This window comes from Gigantopelta aegis, chromosome 3 (assembly GCF_016097555.1).
Source record: "Gigantopelta aegis isolate Gae_Host chromosome 3, Gae_host_genome, whole genome shotgun sequence".
NCBI classification, from domain to species: Eukaryota; Metazoa; Mollusca; class Gastropoda; order Neomphalida; family Peltospiridae; genus Gigantopelta; species Gigantopelta aegis.
The window spans coordinates 59,814,181-59,835,359 of record NC_054701.1 but is presented as its reverse complement, the minus strand read 5'-3'; the positions used below and the strand labels follow the sequence as shown (position 1 = coordinate 59,835,359).

At 39.1% G+C, this 21,179-nt stretch overlaps 1 protein-coding gene and 1 long non-coding RNA gene across 2 annotated transcripts; one reads left to right on the top strand and one right to left on the bottom strand.

The window, feature by feature from the left end:
• Positions 1 to 52: 52 nt before the first annotated feature.
• LOC121391343 lies at positions 53 to 12,549 on the top strand. Its single transcript, XM_041523006.1, has 5 exons — positions 53 to 714; positions 1,960 to 2,398; positions 6,484 to 7,280; positions 9,489 to 9,558; positions 12,208 to 12,549. Exons 2-5 carry the CDS (start codon positions 1,984 to 1,986, stop codon positions 12,282 to 12,284), a joined length of 1,359 nt encoding a protein of 452 aa, XP_041378940.1. The 5' UTR covers positions 53 to 714; positions 1,960 to 1,983; the 3' UTR covers positions 12,285 to 12,549.
• LOC121391351 lies at positions 8,771 to 13,360 on the bottom strand. Its single transcript, XR_005960362.1, has 3 exons — positions 13,105 to 13,360; positions 11,760 to 11,846; positions 8,771 to 9,069 (listed from the first exon to the last, which is right to left on the bottom strand). It is a non-coding gene; the product is annotated as an uncharacterized LOC121391351 (long non-coding RNA).
• Between the last annotated feature and the right edge of the window lie 7,819 nt (positions 13,361 to 21,179).

Genomic DNA, 21,179 nt, shown 5'->3' with positions numbered 1-21,179 from the left:
AAGTATGTTCGTATATATTCGGGGGTGGGGGGGGGGGGGGGGGGGGTGGTGGTCCAATGTGTCCGGACCCCTCCCCCCTCAAATTTGAGAAGTGCCCCTTTTATTTAGGATTTTAAGGTTTTTTACAAATTTATTTAGTTTTTTTAGCACTATTATATTATGGTCCATGTGAACCGTGTGTAATTTTTCAATAGTGCCTTTTCATAATGTTATGGTGCCCTTTTTGTCCTGACCCCCCCCCCTCCCCCACCTCATCAGAAAAGCTGGATCCGCCCCAGCTACGAAGTACTTCTGTTGTCATCTTGTTACTATAAATACCCATTGTACATGTGCTGTCGTTTGACGGCCTGAGTGTACCGAAATAAAGTTTCAAGTTTCAAGTATTTAGTACCCAACATGTTTGTGCATAAATAGAAATCATGTGACAGGAAGAAAAGAAAGAAAAAAAACCCCATCGGTCACGTTATATGGAGTCACATGATATAGTAAGGAGTCACATGATATAGTAATTTACTACTATCCAGTAAAATATTAAGTTTTGACAAGATTTTAAAATGTTCTTACCATAAAAGTATCATAATATGTATAACCGACAGAGGATTTAAGCTACCAAAGGTATGTCATGTGTTTTATACCTCACAAGACGTCCCAGAACGTTCTACCTATTATACCAGGAAGAAAGAAGACCTCTTGAGTGTTAAAGCAGCGATCTCGGTTAGTTTTTTTTTAATATTTAAAGCTGAAGTATCTAGTATATTTCTTAAATTTAAGACCCTACCCTCCACACACACACACACGCGCGCACACACATACATAGGTTCAAGTCCCAGCAATGGCATGAAAGAATTTGTAAGGTCAAAAATAATTTTTATTCCATTTCCCCGTACGTTAATATATACATTGTTTTTATGTACTACTAGTAACTGGTTAAACCCGATATACATACCAGAGGCGGATCTGTGGGGGAGGGGGCAGGGGTCCGGGACCCCCCTAAATTTGCGATATTTATATATTTTATTATATATTAATTTTTTTTTTTTTTTTTTTTACGATCCCCCTCCAAAGTTCCCTTGGCATTTCGCCTCATGTCTCAGTGGCCGACCAGTTATCGTGATGGTCTGGGAACAGCGGGCGATTCGGTGCCATAGGTTTAAACCCGACATGCATACATATAATATGTGAATATTCATACAGCTATGATATATATATACAAGAGCACATAATGTACACATGTATACTCGTACACACACACACACACACACACACACACACACACACACACACACCTTTCTTAGAAAAAGGAAATAGTATGAAAAATTAAAATAAATAATTCGCTACAATTACAATCGTAAACATTATGTATAGAAGTAATAATAATTTTAAAAAATCGTTTATTTTGCAATGTGGTGAACTGGTGAATTTGATCTGTAATGGGACAGAATGATTTCAAATGCTTTTGTAATCCCATTTGTCGAAAACACTTTCTGGCAATATATTAAATATCCAGATATTGATAAGGGTGGTGGTTAGGGCTTGAGACAAATATTGCTGCAAACAATATTGAATACTGAGACAGAATCATTTTAAATCTTTAAAGATTTGAAAATCCCATTTGTCGTGAAGACTTTCTGGCAATACATGTATATTAGAAATCTATCCTTGATTAAGGTCAGGGTGGTGATTGCGCTTGAAACAGGTATTTGATAGGGTAGATTCTATGGTACTTCAACTATAATAATTAAATTATATCAGTATCAGTTGTATAATATTCCTTTTACAACAAAGTCATTAAATGTTACGATAATTAACTGATGACATTTTATTTACGCTCAATAACTACATTTGCATAAGGGATTAAGTGTAAAAAGATTAGAGTATGAAAAGTCCATTTACAAAAACCCCAACCTGTTCTGGTTAGTCAAAGAATATGTTCTGACTATACTCTACCTATTATAACAGACACAAATCACCATCCATTTCACAATGGAAAGAGCAGAAGACCTGAATGACCAGGAGTCTGGCGAACTTGTTAGTGCCCAAATATCAGATAGTGCAGTGAAGGATGGCGATGCTGCTTACGCCCAATTATCTGAGGACGCTGGTGGACCCAAAGTTGCAAATAATGACACGACTGCTTCAAATGAGGAAATGCGTCTTAAGGGAAACGACTTAGGAAACAGTGTATCTGAGCATGACATACTACTCGTCCTATTAGACAGATCAGAGAAGTTAGATTCTCGTCTTCGTGGGATTGAAGATGAAGTCAAAGAGATGCACCAGTATCTAAAAATCACTCATGATGGCGTGTACAGAACTGGCGTCGCCATCAATAAATCAAAACTGAGTTCAGAACTAAGGTTTACTGAGGTATTAAATCAGCCGTTGCAACCAGAGAAAGGTAATACAATTCATTCAGTTGAAGCAGTTGACATATCTCTGTCTGTCTGTCTGTATATCTGTCGGTCTTTCTGTCACTCAAATTTATTTCTCCAGATCTAATGATGTCTCAATTTCCATCTCATCTTCTCTGTTTAATTATCCCTATCTACCTACCTACCTACCTACCTACCTCTCTCTCTCTCTCTCTCTCTCTCTCTCTCTCTCTCTCTCTCTCTCTCTCTCTCTCTCTCTCTCTCTCTCTCTCTCTCTCTCTCTCTCTCTCTCTCTCTCTCTCTCTCCAAACAGGGCGCGGGATTTAGCTTAGTCGGTCGAGTGCTCGCCGGAGGTGCTTGCATCGGGGGATCAAACCCCCTCGGTGGATCCATTCAGCTGCTTGGTTTTTTTTTATCGTTACAACTAGTGCACCAGTTGATCGAAGGCTGTGATATGTACTTTCCTGTCTGTGGGAAAGTGCATATAAAAGATCCTTTGTTGCTAATGAAAAAAATGTAGTGAGTAATTCGTGTCAGAATTATCAAATGTTTGACATCCAATTGCCGATGATTAATTAATCAATGTGTCTAACTTTTGCTCCAACTATTTCTCTTTCTTTGTTTCAGCTAGTTGTCCATCTCCATCCCTCATCCAGTTGCTCTAAATCTATCTCCCGCCCTTCCCCGAGTCCCTCCACGAAGACATAATAAAAATATAGCTTTTGAATTTTCTTGACATATTTTTTTTTTTATTTCAAGTTATTTTCGTGCTTACATTCAGTTAAGATTCAAGCACGCTGTCGTGGGCACATCCTCAGCTATTTGAGGTGTCTGTCCAGGACAGTAGGTTACGGGTTACTTGTTAGTAAGAGACAAGTTGGTGTAATGGCTTTACATCTAGCTTTCCACAGATCTGTAAAAACTCGCTCTAGGTGCGAACCGAGTACCCATGAACCTCAAGTCCGATGGGTTAACCACTGCACCACTGAGACCGGTCCTATTTTTGTTGTTGTTGTTATCGTTATTGCAAATGGACTCATATTGTTGTTCAATCTAATTAAAATTAGCTCCACTATTACATGTGTATCTAACAGCAGCCTGTTGGAGCTCATGTCCAGTTGACCTTTCATTCGACCAATCAAAACCTTACTTGCAAAATCATGCCAGTGATTTGATAGATAGAATGAATGAATGAATGAATGAATGAATGTTTAACGACACCCCAGCACGAAAAATACATCGGCTATTGGGTGTCAAACTATGGTAATGCAAACAAATGATGATCAACATCAATATAGAAAGATTTAAATAAAAACACACTGTAAAGAACTGTGCAAAAATACAAATATCACAGATAGATACTGACTTTTACTCAAAATTTCAATTTGTGCTGTATTGGCATTCTCAAAGAGAATGTTACACCCCTGCACCACGGTGAGGTTACAGCACGCGCATGTGTTGATAGATAGATAGATAGATAGATAACTAGTTTAACGTGCCCATATACCACTAGGATTCCGAACACGCCCATCCAGAGATAAGATCGGTGGCCTGACTCGGGATGGGGTGGGGTGGGGTGTGTGTGTGTGTGTGTGGGGGGGGGGGGGGGTGGTGGTGGTTAAAAATGGGCAGAAGTTAATAGAATAAAAAAAAAAAAAAAAAAGGTTACAAGCCAAAAATAAAAAGAATTGACTGCTCGGCCGAATATTGATATAATTTGGAGCATTTTGGAAGGACAGTCCAAAAATAAATAAGAGAAAGAAAAGAGGATCGGACTATTTAATAATATTTAAAAAAAGAAAGTAATTTTGACATAAAATGTTGAACGAAGGTCTAAAAGTTTAAAGTCCGATCTATATGGTCCAGGCCGGGGGTGAATTTAAGGTGGGCGGAATTTGGAATATGAATTTAGTTGTTAGGTCAAAGACCTAAAGCCAAAATGAGCTAATTTCATACTATTCATGTATGGACAAAAAATTAAGTCCAAAGAATAAAATTAGAGTGCTTTTAAGGTGATTTGAGCATTTTAGACAGGCTGCCAAAATAAAGTGCGTCGGACTGTTTACCAAAAAAAAAATAAAAAAAATGATGATGATGATGATAACTAGTTTAACGTGCCCATATACCACTAAGGTTTCGATCACGCCCATCCCGAATCCGACCTCCGATAAGATCGGTGGCCTGACTCGGGATGGGGTGGGGTGGGGTGGGGGGTGGGTGGGTGTGTGTGTGGGGGGGGGGGTGGGGGTTAAAAATGGGCAGAAGTTAATAGAATAAATAAAAAAAAGAAAAAGGTTACAAGCCAAAAATAAAAAGAATTGACTGCTCGGCCGAATATTGATATAATTTGGAGCATTTTAGAAGGACAGTCCAAAATATTTAAAAGAAAAAGAAGTAATTTCGACATAAAGTTTGAACGTAGATCTAAAAGTTTAAAGTCCGATCGATATGTCCACGCGAGTGGCCTCGTTAAGGCCGTTTGGGTGCATAGCTTAAAGGGACGAGATGGGTTGCATCCCGTCAAGAAAACCCCTAGATTGACAGTCGATAAACGTTGAAGGTGTAGTTCTGTACTGAAATACAGATCTTGAGAAGCCGGATCCGTCTGAACGAGAGAGAGTATCAGACTAGGGTATAGTCCAGTCGTCATGGGTTGGTATAGTGGTGCGGACGGGCCCGACTCCGGAGGATACGAGATGGTATCACTATAAAGCAAGGTAGTCTAGAAAAAGAGTAGTAGGGGCGACCCCGCTTCCTATTTCTTCTTAGAGTGGGGCGGTCAATCTTCCAGTGCTGCTAGCTCGGACATGTAGAGACTAAACGCGAACAACCGTGGCGTTCTGCAGAATGGCCGTCGTACAAGTCACGAAAAAAACAAGTCGACAGTCAAACGGAGAAATGACATGGAGGCAAGGAATCTCGCTAAAAAAGAATCCAACCTGGTGGTGCAGGCTGTCGAAACGAGAAGCGTTCCAGCGTTCAATCAGTTCCAATGGCCGCACACCTCCCAATAGAATAAAATGAAATAAAATTTTGAATGCCGGCCAAATTTTTTAAAGTCCGACTAAGCCCTTGGAACGGTTGGCGACTACGGGGACCAGATGAAGCGTTGGACTGCGGCACCAGTTTTCTCCACCTAGCTAGCTGGACATAATGGGCGCAGGCGATGATCTTCAGGACTCTAATAGACTATAGACGGTGTTGTCCATTTCTCTGAAGAGTCCATCCAGGCGCGACGTCACCACAAGTCCAAACGCCCCGTCTCCTGGCTCCATGTTGTGGATCCCGACCTCAGTGCCGTCTGGGAAGCGCTTGAAAGATCCTTCGATGACGCCTCCCGGCAGTGAGGCCGTGTATGGCGTGTCCTCGACTAAGTACTTCGAGTACTGGCCCTTTATCTTCGACACTGCGAGACTCCAGGCGGCGAAGTCCCTGTCCCTGCCTCGAGGCGGAGGCGGAGGCGGAAGGCCGGGCCTTGGCTGGCTGGTCACTTGGAGGAGTGACGGCCTTCCGTTTCGCAACACCAACATCCGGCATGGTCGCTGCGGAGTCCCCCGGGGGTGGGGGTCTCGACACGGACACAAGCGGAGGGGTTGGAACGGAAGACGCCGGCTGTGGAGTCGAGAGCACATGAACATACGTCCAGCTTCTTCGCGTGTTGTCAGAGACGTCCAGTGACTTGAAAAGAATTTGAAAACATTTGGGATTATGCCGAGGGTATACGAAATGATTCGGGTGAATTACGAAGTATGCCGGAAACTAATTTCAATATAAAATTCGTTTCAAGACGGGGAAAAAAAAAAATTCGTGATGGTATAGCCATAAAATCTGTTTATACTAGTATACAATCCAGAGTTTATTACTGCACATTCTCCCCCGTTTTTCAATGTTGAAACAGACCAACAAGTTCGCCTATTACATAAATAGTCTCGCCCGATATTTTTAGAATTTGTATGCTCCCGAATAACGGCGAAGTGTAATTGGTCGATATTTGAATTGTTATTTATAGATGAAATGTCACCTGCCCATGGGAGTCCACGGCACTGCTGTTAGATCAATTGGCAGACCCAGTAGAGCTAATTTTAATCAGATTGATTGTTATTTACTTCAGACCATATTTCCACGCTGCGAGAAGGCTTCAGTTCGTTGATTGATAACTTAGAGCCAAAGGACATAGAAAGCCAACTCATCAGCAAACGTGTCCTTTCAGTCAGCGATGCAGAATCTATTAAAGGAGAAAAACGCAGAAGTGACAGGGTCAGACAACTTGTGTGCTGTCTGTGCAAAAAATCACCAGAACATTTCGAACATTTTCTGGACACATTACGAGAGTCATACGATTTCTTAGCCGAACACTTTGACAGTATTAGATCAACTGCAAAGGAACCTTTTATCAGAATCCAGACATGTTCCGTGTGTATACTGCAGTCAGAAGTAGATATTCGCACAATTACGGATTATATGTTTAGATATGGCACGATCACGCCCGAAATGTTCCGAGAGCTTACGACGAAGACGATACCATTGGGCGTCAGGTGGGCCCAGTTGCTGCAGGTTGTGAACTACGAACCAGGAGGTGAGCATGTCAGAGACACGTTTTTCAAAGCCGTCATGCTGACCAACACGCGGATCTACTCCTTGCTGCATCAGTTTTTCTCCAGGACCAACAGACTAGAGTGTCACTGTCCCAAGACACAAGAGGAACAGGAACAGCTGCAGAACGTCTGGGCTTTAAGCCGACAGCTGAGTCTAGAACCCCCTTTGTTTTACAGGAATAAAGCAGAAGACCCGTGGGTACGAGTGTGGGTCCAGAAGTCAAAGTTTTCTAATCCAGACACAGATCGCTCTTCAACAAATCGTGAGAACAGTCAAGGACATTCCAGTGGAAATCGAGAACCTTCTTCAGAGGTATATGTCTTTAGATTTACAATTACGCAGGCACGCAAGGACACACATGTCCCCACGGTAGAACATTTCCCACAGGTGGACCCATGTCCTGATTGAGCTTTTTTTCAGTGTCCCACGACTGGTATATCAAAGGCCGCGGTATGTGCTGTTCTGTCTATGGGAAAGTGAGAAAGTGTAAATTACCAAATGTTTGACATCCGATAGCCAATGATTATTTAATCAGTGTGCTCTATTGGTGTCGTTAACCAAAAACAAATTTTGACTTTAGCATACGCCTACACACACACACACACACACACACACACACACGTCTCTTTGGGTATGATATTTGAAATAATAATTATACATTGATTGATTGATTGAATGTTTCTTTAACGACACCCCAGCACAAAAATACATATCGGCTATTGGGTGTCACGAATGGTAAGTATATGAACATATTTGTATAGACTCGTGTAAAACCACAGTGTAAGGAGCTGTGTGTGGGGGGGGGGGGGGGGGAGTATAATACAATATATAAAATCAAGTTAAGTATATCTTAAAATTTTGTATAGAAGTCAAAGTGTTTTAAAAACTTTATAATTAACATTGGATGGAATTTAAACGATTCCAAAACATTTCTGTTGCCAAATATATCATTTCTTGTCGGCTTGAGATAATCACACTCCAACAAAATGTGCCGCACAGTCAGTGTACCCTGACAGTGTTCACACTGAGGAGGAGGGTCCTTCTTTAAAATAAATGAATGCGTCAAATATGTATGGCCGATGCGGTCACGGCATAAGACTACTTCATCCTTCCTGCATCGCCTGTAGGATGACTGCCACTCTCCCAGGACTGCCTTGACAGAATGAAGCTTATTCGCAACCGCACCGTCCCAATCATCTTGCCAAGTCGAAAAGATATATTGGTTAATATGAAATTTAAAATCACTGTAGGGGACACCAACATGGACACGGGGCAAGTTCAAAGCAGACTTGGCAGCAACATCTGCCTTTTCGTTACCCCTAATGCCAACATGGCTAGGTACCCAACACAGTATAACATCTTTATCGGCAATTGATAAAAAGACACACTTTCGTATCACCATCCCAACTAAGGGGTGCTCCAATTTCATGTACTGTAGAGCTTGAAGACACGAAAGTGAGTCTGTAAAAATAATATACTTGGATGCATATGAATCCTTAATCTGTTCCAGGGCTTTAATGATTGCCCTCCATTTATTTGTCATGCTGGTATATAGAGAATAATGCATGAGTGGCCGTTAGATATCATTTATCTCACAACGAGTTGTTTTAAAATGTATCTAACGAGCAGGTTTTAAGCAAAGTTTAGCATATTTTTCGACTAAACGTTATTTACAGCCGTTGCACTTGTAGCTGACTTACGCATCACAGACACATGAACGTCCGGTTACGGGTGTGTAAGAAAGTCCGCAATTAGTTTCGGGTTAACTTATACGTCATAAAAGTATCAATTTCTATTAGTTTTCAAACTAGTTTCTAAGCGACGTAACATCCAGATAGTTCACTAAAATGTATCGGAGAAATGAAAACAACAAGAAATAAGTTTATAAATACAGCTTAACCGTTTAATCCAGATGTCACCACAAGCACTTTAACTTGCAGGTTACAAAAGTACTAATACTTTAGTTTTTCTGTGTTTTAATGTTTATACAGGAAAGCGTGCAGCCTACTTATAGAGAGTTCAGCTAGAGCACCGTGTCACTGGTAGAATAAGCGTACGAGAGAGAAGGTCAGGGGCAGCAATTGCCTCCCCCACCCTAGTGCTGTAAAAAAACAAAAAAAACAAAAACAAAAAAACTATAATAATAATAATTCAGGCAAAAACGAAAGAGAAATTCGGGCAAAATGAGCTCTCCTGAACCATTTTCATCATATATTTCCATCAGTTTACCCACAATATTGGTTGTAATCCATGTGAAAATGTGTAGTGATTCGTTTGCAACCCTATTTAGCTGTTTAGCAGTATTACTAACACAAATAAATGTTGTTATACAAATTACGTTGAATTCAGGCAAAAATGGGCCTGCCCCACTCTCCTCCTACAAACATGGGACCCCGTACGCCTATGACTGGTAGGTTTTTAAATCGTAGATGCTCGTATATGCATTTTAAAACATGATAAATCAGAAGGGAGGGGGCCGTGTCTCTATTAGCCCCCTAACTACAATTTTGTCCTTTTCAGAATGAGGATGAGGTCGAAGAACATAGAATCTTCCATTCTTTATCCCTGAGTCGACAAACAACCACAGATGGTAAGTCAGTTTGAAAATCACCACAGGATCCGCTTAAATGTTTTTAATTCATTGAAATAAAAATTATTGTTATTTTGTAGGTAGTGAATAGGGCCTCCACGAGTCCAAAATATTGAACTCGAGTACTCGAGGGTCAAACTCGACCCGGACCCGAGTACCCAACACTAGATGATGATGAGATTAAGGAATAAAGTAAAATAGCATTATGCATCTTAATTCCAGCGCTGAACGTGGATGCCAAATCATGCCATTATATTGTTGTGACGGACGAACGGCCAGTTTAAAAAGAGAAACTAGAGCATGGTCATATAATTATTATGTAACTTACATCGTTAATTATCTATTACTGAAATTATTGTCCTACATTGATCATTGTATTCCACCTTGTACGGGTTCTCGAGTCCTGTGAACGGACTCGAGTCTTGCTTGACTCGACCCGTGCCTGAGTACTCGTGAAGACCCTAGTAGTGGGTAGGCTAAAGATGTTGAAATAATTACTAAAAGGGATAAAATGTATTTAGGTAGTACTAAACCGAATAACTTCCGTCTGGGTCAAAGTTCGAGGCACTTTTGATAGAGAAGTGAACACCACAAGTCCTGTGATTTGTGATAAATGTGAGTGTGTTGGTTGTAAAAAAAAATTGTTTCATCTGGGTAAAAAAATATGCAATTTTATTTCATCTAGTACCACTGTCTCAAGTAGCCTTTTGCTTGAAACATGTATGAGGTCCTGTAAAAAAAAAGTACTCGAATTTTGTGCGGAACTAGAGTAGTCATAAACGCTACCCATTATCTCAGAAATGAGTAGCTTGACCCCCATTTTTTTCTGATTCGCTTTAAGTGTGAGGGGTGGTAGTATTTATATCCGTGGCGTTTATGTCGATTGATACGTTGCAGGTAGGAGTTTTAGCGACATATGTTACTATTGTCGTCTATGGGATTTGATTTGGTAGTGTACACCCTATACAGTGTTCGATTGGGGATTTGCATTATGCTGTGGTGTAGTATTCTATTTCTTATATACATATCCTAAAAAAAACAAAAAAAACAGGTTTCAAATAAATTTAAACATCTTTTTCAACTAAAAGTTATTTATAGTCCAGGAACATTAGGTCAAAATTAGTGTTTAACCCGGAAATCAGCTATGTACTATTTATTTCCGGATTAAACCCTAATGTTCCTGGACTATTACGGCAAACATGCGTGCAGTTTAACTTATGGATCATCAGGCCGACCAGCTTTCCGGAATTTTCCGAAAAATCCGGAATTTTCATCACATACTCGGATTTTCCTACCAAATATCCGGAATTTTTGCTAATAAAGTGTTGTTTTTTTGGTGTTTTTTTGGTGAACTTGTTGATAATTTTTTGGTGTGTGGGTCTTTTTATGAGGAAGTTCCAATTGACATATAAATATTGATATACTCATTTGTATCGTCATTTTGCAAATATGTCAAACATGACATTTTTCGCACTGTTTAAAGTTACTTTTATGAAAATGACGTTTTTGCGCGCTTTAAATGAAAAGATCGTTCGCACACATAAAAATTAAAACATCAGAAAATTCCGGAAAAATATTTCCATTAGGTTGGTCGCCCTGCATCATAAAACAATCAGTATCAGATAAAACTTATACGTCACAGAGTCATCAATTTCGGCCGTTCTTATTTTATTGGATGGCCTGGCTGTGGCGACCGGGTGATCACCGTAGAGCAACCAGGTATGTCTGAAATGTAATTTCCAACGTATGTTGGAGACCAAAATGATCTACAACGTTTGCCCTCCTATGTGGGTGTATAAGAAACTATTAAAGGGACATTCCTGAGTTGGCTGTATTGTAAGATGTTTCCGATTAATAAAATAGTTCTACGATTAAACTTACATATTAAATATATTTTCTTGTTTAGAATATCAGTGTCTGTATAATCAATGTGTTTCTGGTCGTCTTAATATTTGTAAGAAGCCCAAACTGGATTTTGTAAAAAAATAATAATTAGGAAATAAATGAAAGTTAACCTACTACAAATATCAGAACGATGAGAAACACGTTTAATATACAGCCAGTAATATTTTATGCAGAAAAATATATTTCATATGTAATTACAATCGTTAAAAAGTCTTTGTTGGTCAATAACATCTAAAAATTGCACCAAACTTAAGAATGTCCCTTTAATATTACTAGTAAATGAAATACGATCTTACTGATCACTTCGACTTTACCATAGGTGTTCATCAGTAGCTTTAACTAAAATCAAGGCTGCCGTGTGTCCTGATGACCTTTCAATCGACCTGTTAAAACACAACACTAAACACGACGTATTCGGAAAGGCGGTACGCGACTGCAGATAACAGACATCCGTATCAGGGAAATATCGCAGCTCCGATTATTGCGGTGTCTAAATAGAGAATACTACGAGAGTGGCAGTTATATACCAACATAATTGTTAAAACATCAATTTAAACGTCTTTTTCAACAAATTTTTTTTTTTATCAAGGTGATCTTAGCGCTAAGATCTTGTCGTAAAACGGGGAGGGCACGAAATAACACTGGCTTATGCCAGATAAATTAACAGAGACTAAATCAGACGTGGAAGCGAAACCAGACTTTAATCAGAACGCCTAACATTAAACTATTTTCTTTTATTAACAGGTAAGGATTCCAGTGGTGTTGTTAACAAGGGACTACTCAATGGTGTCAAGTGGTTAAAGGATAAATTAACACTCTGATATGGTTGAATATGTATATATGTTTTATAGTTTTACTGTCAACAGTACTTGTGATGACATTCTGAAAACAAAAACACTTTTGGAGGTGTATTTGGATACGGACTCAAAATATTTGTATCCATCATATCACTGATTTGGTTTTCAAATGCGTATTCCACTTTTGTTCTATATGCGATTTAGGATCCATTTGATGGACTAGGCTGGATTTAGATTTTACACGAAAAGTAGATTTTGTGTGTGGTATATTAAATATTATATGAAATGATTCAATTAATAGTGACTAAAAGCCACAGGTAAATCCTCGCGGTAGTGTGGAAAACAGTGTCTGTGTTGTTGCATCTCCAGACGTGTGTGATTTAGTGAGGCAGTTTCCCTCAAGTGGGCAACGCAAAAATCATCGCCGAAGACAGCAACAAGCAAACAGAAAACAAATGCAACTGCAGAAATAAGGACGATTGCCTACTTGAAGGAAACTGCCTCACTAAATCAGTTATATATGAAGCTGCAGTACATACCACTAACACATCAAGCAAGACATACATTGGCCTCACTGGAGGATCCTTCAAAGAAAGGTATGCCAACCACAAGAAGTCCTTCATGCACAGCAAACACGAAAAGGAAACAGAGCTGTCGAAATACATTTGGGAACTAAAAAGAAAAAACGCTGAGTACACAATAACGTGGCGCGTAATAAGGAAAGTAAACACCTTAAAGAGAAGCACGGGGCAGTGCAATCTATGCCTTGAGGAAAAACTGGAACTTATAGGGACCAAGTAGCTAAACAAGAGAAATGGACTTATATCCAAATGCCGACACCTACCCAAATGGATTAACACAGCCACCAAAGCTAAGCCGAAAAGGAATTGCCCGTACCCACTGCGCCTGTTGTGACGTAACGTAACTGCCCTGTCGTTACGTCACCTGATGATCGCTCATAGTGTGAAACTTTAAGTTGTAACAAAAGGTGTAACGGTATATATATTTATCCAGCAATCACTGTATACATTGGCAAGATATGACTAGATAAATCTCTATATAGGTCACGTGACATAAGCCGGACTCGACTCTATTTCAGAGTAGATTTTCAATAAACATACTCTTTAAATCATTCGTTGAAGTACAGTAAATACAAATAACTTTTAGTTTTGCGATAACAATACAAAACTTGTATATGTATTTATGTTTTTGAGTTTAGAAACGCTTTTTTAATGTGACAGAATGTAACTAGTGTCTTACAAATAATGACAGCATGTATCTTACAAGACGTCATAGGGCAAACGCCTTGCTAGGTTGACAATACTCGATTTGCGTACACAAAGCTGGAATAAATAACGATTTTCCGAATATCCCTGTAGGATTGCAGGATAAAAGAATAACTGGTCACTGTCTTAAGATATCGGCTTTATCCTGCTCAGGACGAATGGTGAATGCAGGATTCGCCATTCCAACCTTCGCAGGATAAAGCCGATATCTTAAGACTAACCATTTATTCCCTATATATATATATATATATATATATATATATACACACACATACACACACACACATACACACACACACACACACACACACTCGAACCTGAATATATTGGTCACTCAGGGAACCTAGGAAAAATGGCCGTTGTGGACAGGTGGCTGATATATAGGCTATATACGTAAATAGAAAGACATACGCTTCTCTTTCAAACACAAGTTGCGATGCCTTGAACGTGTTGGACTCCTTCCCTATTTTCCAACTTATTTTGTATTTGGCACCCTTTCATTTTAACTCCAATAAAGATGTTATGTTTTGTTTGCATTAAAGACAACGAAAAGACAGATTTTGCAGCAGTCAGCTTTGAATTTGCCCCATGTCGGTGTTGGTGTCCCCTACGGTGAGTTTAAATATATGAACCAATATATCTGTTCGACTTGCCAATATGATTGGGACGGTTCTGTTGTAAACAAGCTTCATTCTGTGCAGCCAGTCCTGGGACAATGGCAGTCATCCTACACACGGTGCAGGAAGGATGAAGTAATTTTGTGCCGTGCCCGCATGGTGCTTTCAAAACATCTCCTGTGGAGAGCTTGTACGTCGATGCACACGAACCTAGTTTGGGTGCTAGACGTGCAAAGGTTTCTTTGCAGTAAGCTACAAAGATTAAATGAATGCCAAAATATCCAGCACACAATGCGGTGTTTGATAATAAATATATGAAGTTATATGATGCGAAACCGAATGCGATTCGGACATTTTGTCTTCGCATTAAGCAGTTTTTATCAGTTTCCAACATTGATTGAACAGACATTTTGGAAACGCCTTCATAATTTATTTTGCCACCTTCGTGTATCAAACCACCAAAAATTGTATTCGATCTTGTGCATCTAAAAAAAAGATCGCATAAATGCAGTTATTTATAAACAACATTTCATGGAAATCCAAGAGAGGTACTGTGATTACATTCTTGTTGACAGACGGATCACGGGATGGGAATTCTGTGGCTTGTGCTACAGTTTTTCCATCAGACGCAATAATTTCCATGAGATTGCCTGATTCAGCATCAATCTTTACTACTGAAACCTGGGCAATCATTAAAGGCCTGGAACAGATTAAGGATTGATGTGCATCCAAGTATATTATTTTTACAGACTCACTTTCGTGTCTCCAAGCTCTACAGTACATGAAATACATCCCTTAAGCCAGCGACACATATATCCGTAAAATGGTCCGTTTATCGGTTCCGATTAACGTACGCGTTTATCGGACCTGATAAACTGTGACACATATATCCGTAATCCCATCATTAAAGGAGCACATGGATTCATCAGACGATGATTTAACTATTTTGGTTACAACATATAAATTAATAAGAAAAAGGAAAAATAGGAGAATCTGGGAACATGACCTGGTGAAAAGAAAAAGAAACCAAGGAGTGTTTCTCAATTTAATAATGAAAGATCTGTATGATGATGATGAAAAATTTGTGTGTGCTCCATGTGCTCCGTTAATGTTGAGTTCACCTGAAATATCAATTGTGTATGTGTGTATAGCTCATTAACATAAACTACGACAGCATCACATTTCATATTATAGAAACACTGCATGACACGGTAAAAAATTTTTATTCTGCTGAAACAAATCAACAAACCACCACAAGTAACCACAACAGCATAAACTACGCGGCTTGCTGTCGCAGTTTATGTGCGTGTGTTCATGTATTTATATAGATGGACTGAGAGAAAAAAGATATGTAAGTATAATTATGTGCGTGCATATATATGTATGTATGTCTTGGTCGCGGCATTTTAACATTACCACGTGGTTGGGTCATTCCCAGAATGACGCCATACTCGGGGAAATCTTCCTCCGTTAACGGAAGATAAACGGAGCATTTTCGAGCACTGTCCGAAACGTGCGATAATCGGATCCGACAAATAAACGTCACGGACTTATGTGTCAGTGTCTATTGAAAACCAATGGTTGGAAATGATCCGTTATCGAGCGCGTTTTACGGCCGATAAACGGAGCATTTACGGACTTATGTGTCGCTAGCTTTAGTTGGGTAACGAAAAGGCAGATGTTGCTGCCAAGTCTGCTTTGACCTTGCCCCGTGTCCATGTTGGTGTCCCCTACAGTGATTTTAAATTTCATATTAACCAATATATCTTTTCTACTTCGCAAGATGATTGGGACGGTGCGGTTGCGAACAAGCTTCATTCTGTCAAGGCAGTCCTGGAAGAGTGGCAGTCATCCTACAGGCGGTGCAGGAAGGATGAAATAGTCTTATGCCGTGCCCGCATCGGCCATACATATTTGACGCATTCATTTATTTTAAAGGACCCTCCTCAGTGTGAACACTGTCAGTGTACACTGACTGTGCGGCACATTTTGGTGGTGTGTGATCATCTCAAGCCGACGAGAAATGATATATTTGGCAACAGGAATGTTTTGGAATCGTTTAAATTCCATCCAATGTTAATTGTAAAGTTTTTAAAACACTTTGACTTGTATACAAAATTTTAATATATACTTAACTCGATTTTATATATTGTATTATACTTTCCCGCCACAGCTCCTTACACTGTGGTTTTTACATAACTATATATAAATAATATTTTCATATACTTACCATTAGTGACACCCAATAGCCGATATGTATTTTTGTGCTGGGGTGTCGTTAAAGAAACATTCATTCATGCATCGGCCATACATATTTGACGCATTCATTTGTTTTAAAGGACCCTGTGAACATTGTCAGTGTACATGCACTGACTCAATCTGATTAAAATTAGCTCTACTGGTCTACCAGTAGATCTAACAGCATTGCGTGGACCCCATGTCCAGGTGACATTTCATCTATAAATGATAAACTCTGGATTGTATACTAGTAGAAACAGATTTTATGGCTATACCATCACGTTTTTCTTTTGGTCTTTAAACGAATTTTATATAAAATTTCATTTTGAAATTAGTTTCCGGCATACTCCACGATTCACCCGAATCATTTGAATCAATTTGATTTCTATACAAAATTTTAAAATGTAATTTACCTTGATATATGTATTAGTATTATCCTCCCCCCCCCCCCCCCCCCAGCTCATTACACTGTGGTTTTAGATAATTGTATAAATAATATTTCCATATACTTACCAATAGCCGATGTGTATTTTTGTGCTGGGGTGTCGTTAAGCATTAATTCATTCGTTAATTTAATGCCGCATCATGTTGTTGAAGAACTCCATATGGTTATTATTATTATATATCTCGGTGGCGGATCTAGAAAATCCATTTGGGAGAGGGGGGCCAATGACATGAGGCGGAATGCCAAGAGAACTTTGGGGGGGGGGGGGGTTGGATGGGGATCGTAATTTTTTTTTTTTAAATATATAATAAAATTATAACTGTCGCAAAATTAAGGGGGAGGGGAGACCCTAGATCCGCCTCTGTATCTCTGCTTTAAGGTTCTCCAGACACGCCTATGCAGATTTTGATTCAGGGTTAGATTTCACACGATTGAAGAAATAAACCCCCAACAACAATGTTATGGTATACTGATCATAATTACTTGACACGATTGAAGAAATTAAAAACCAACAACATAAAACAAATGTTGTGGTATACTGACATGTTCATAATTACCATACACGATTAACCAAATCAAAGAAACAATGTAGTACAAAAAATACATGTGATAAACTGGCAACATTTTCATAATTACCTGACATGATTCTCCAAATTACAAATTAAAAAAACAACAAAAAAACAATGTAGAAAACAGCAAACACATGTTGTGGTATACTGGCAACATGTTCATAATTATTAAAAACCAACATTGTAGACTAAAGTCTATATCACATTATACGACGCGACCCAACTCAACTCAACAGTTGAGTCGCGTCGTGTAGTGTGTATTGAAAAATCAGCCGTCGGCGACTGATTTTCAGTCGGCCCGACTGCATTTGACACGACCGAACATGTTCAGTCGCAGACGACGGCCGTCGTATAGTGTGAACGGGTCTGCGACGCGACGCGACTGTCGCGTCGTGTAGTGTAAACGGTTTACACGACGCTATACAACTGATGTCTACCGGTATCCAATGGAATGTCTACATTTCATCATGTGACATAAAAGTTACAATGGCGGAATTATTCTGGACAGAGGAATAGACCCCTTCGCAGTCACCACCGTAGCGCCACCTGCATAACTATGGAAACAGGCTGGGCGATGTAAACAAACGATTTTTGCCATTGATTAACATGGTATGTGAGCTTTTTTTTCTTCTAAAATGAAGAACACTATTCAGAATGGTTCGCAACACTCTTGTTCTGTCTTTAACTGTGGTCACCAGAGGAGTCGTAGAGTGAACTGTACTGCTTTTTATACATTTTCTAAAGATATAACATTTTAGGCATATTGAAGCTGGTATTTACGCCGTGTTGATCAGTATTATTAAAACATTATTTTAAGCGTCCATAGAAACCATAACGGAATTCTGATAAATAGAAATATCATGTTGTCGTCATTTTTCGAAACCATCACATTTGAAAAGAAGATGTTATCGGTGCAGAACGTGGGATGGGGCGGGACCCATGCCTCTTGCCCGCATTCCCCTGTTATTGTTCTCTGGCTGAGAATGCTGTGCTAGAACGCCTCAAAGTCAAACTTTTGTTGAGGGAGCATGCCTCAAATTCCCTATAGCCCCTTCCCCCTTGGAACCTTTTTATTCCAGAGCATTGCTAATAAACAGAAAGCATACCGTAAGTCATGTTACTAGACAATTTAGTGTGCAAGTGTGTGGTGGGGTTTTTTAATTTGTGTTTTGTTTTGTTGTCTTTTGGGGTTTTTTCCTTCTTTTTCTTATCTTTTTTGCTACTTTTCTGTTTGGAATTTTGTGTTGTGTGTGTGTGCGTGCGTGCGTGCGTGGGGGTAACCTATTTGTGGATAAGTATGCATATGGCAAACACCCAGTTATACTTACCGGTAAATACTAACTCGTTACTAATTCCGTAGTCTCATCTCTCAGATTAAGTGGACCCTCGTACAAGGGTCCGTTCATGAATTAGGCTAAGTAACATTCTAGTGGGGAGGGGAAGGGATTTCATGGAGGTGTTACGAAACATGGGAATGGAGGAGGTGTTTGTCATGAGTAATATATCATGTTTTAAAAATAATTTTATCATATTTATTTATAAATTAAAATGCAGCTAATCATTGCTGTTGTGTTTTTTTAACTGATGATTTTCTATCCAGTGGTATTATTTTACTAAACAGACATAAATAAAAAATCTTATATTAGTCAATATGTCTTTTGGGAGAGGTTATGCATTTAATGTTACATAATTTTCGAGTAGTGGCCTATGCGTTACAGAAGATCACACGATTATGGGAGGAGGTCGTCTGAAAAGGAGCTTTTAAAATACTTTTTCCTACTAGTGAACAGTTGGGGGTTCTTATTACTTGGATAGATCTCGAGTGGTGAATTTAAAGCATTTTGAAAATATTGTCTCATGAATGAAATACCTCACTGGTCAGCATGATCAGAAGAAAATTAGTCCTGTCGGAAGGTGCCAACAATTGGATGTTCCAGTAATGTATTAACTGTCCCTCGTATTATTTTCAGATTCCTGCCACTCACTTAAGGCGCCTGTGACTGACTCTCTCCCCCCCCTCCCCCCCCCCCCTCTCTCTCTCCGTCTCTCTCTCTCTCTCTCGCACACAATGTAAATTGTACATTATTTCGATTTGAAACAGATGCAGGTACGTGTGTGAATGAATTGTCGCTGGGGACAGGCATCAATAATGTATAACAAAACACCATTCACAAGTACCATGTCACTTTAGACGATGTCGTTTTAACATCATCATGTCAACTACGGCAGTCCGAGCTCTTCAGTGTCTTGTTGGACTCATCTTAGATTTTTAAAAGAGGGGTAATTAACAAGACTTTTTTTCAGTTGAGTTGAGTCCCGTCGTATAGTGTGAACGGATTTCAGACATGACCGATTGGTCAGCGATCGTGGCCCACGACGCGACGCGACCGTCCAGTTGAGTCACGTCGTATAATGTGATCTAGGCTTAAAACAACAAATACATGTTGTGATATTCTGGCAACATTTTTTTTTTTATAATTACCTGATACGATTGGACAAATTAAAAAAACAAAAAACAATGTAGAAAAATAACAACACATGTTGTGGTATACTAGCAACATGTTCATAGTCACCTAATACGATTGAACAAATTAAAAACCAACAACGTACAACAAATATTGTGGTATACTGACAACATGTTCATAATTACCATACACGATTCTCCAAATCAAAGAAACAATGTAGTACAAAAAAATACATGCGATATACTGGCAACATTTTCATAATTACCGGACATGATTCTCCAAATTAAAAATTAAAAACAAAACAAACCCCAACCAATGTAGAAAACAACAAATACATGTTGTGATATTCTGGCAACATTGTTTATAATTACCTGATACGATTGGACAAATTAAAAAAAAAAAAACACAATGTAGAAAAATAACAACACATGTTGTGGTATGCTAGCAACATGTTCATAATTACCTAACACGATTGAATAAATTAAAAACCAATAACGTACAACAAACACATGTTGTGGTATACTGGCAAAATATTCATAATAACCCAACACGATTGTATACATTAAAAACCAACAACGTGCAAACAAACACGTTGTGGTACATAGGCAACATTTTCATAATTACCTGACACGATTCACCAAATTAAAAAAGAACGTACAACAAGACAGGAAACAAATGTTTGGTGATACTGGCAACGTGAATAGATACCTGACACCATTCCTCAAATTAAAAACAAACAAGAAGAAAACCTTTCACAAACACACTCATCTCCAAACAGCAAACAAATAACAGTAATAAGTCAAGAACTATTAAATTAACAGTAACAATAACAAAAACAAATCTAAAATCATAGGTGTCAAAAGCGGGGGAGGGTCACTTCCCGATGAACTCTGAAAAAAGAATACATTCCCCCACTAGTGAAAAACAAGTTAATACATAACGGTCTAACAGGCAGTAGATTACATCAGAGTTCTATTAGTCAGGTCCCATTTTCCCAAAAGGTGGAAGGTGCGAGCATTTTTTTTAGGATTTGGGCCAGCATAGATTTTTAGCATAATTTGGGGGTGCTGAATCCAAAAAAGTATGTTGGCCTTCTGACAAATTACGTTTAATGGGTCAAAATGGCCAAAAACAAAATGGCCGCCAAATGGTCACTAAAGGCCCTCAATATCTTAAACGTTATTGGCAAGACTGAATGGGGAGCAGATCGAAAGGTTATGCTCCGACTTTATAGATCTTTAGTTCGGTCTAAACTTGATTATGGGTGTATGGTCAGCACGTAAGTCTTACTTCCAAATG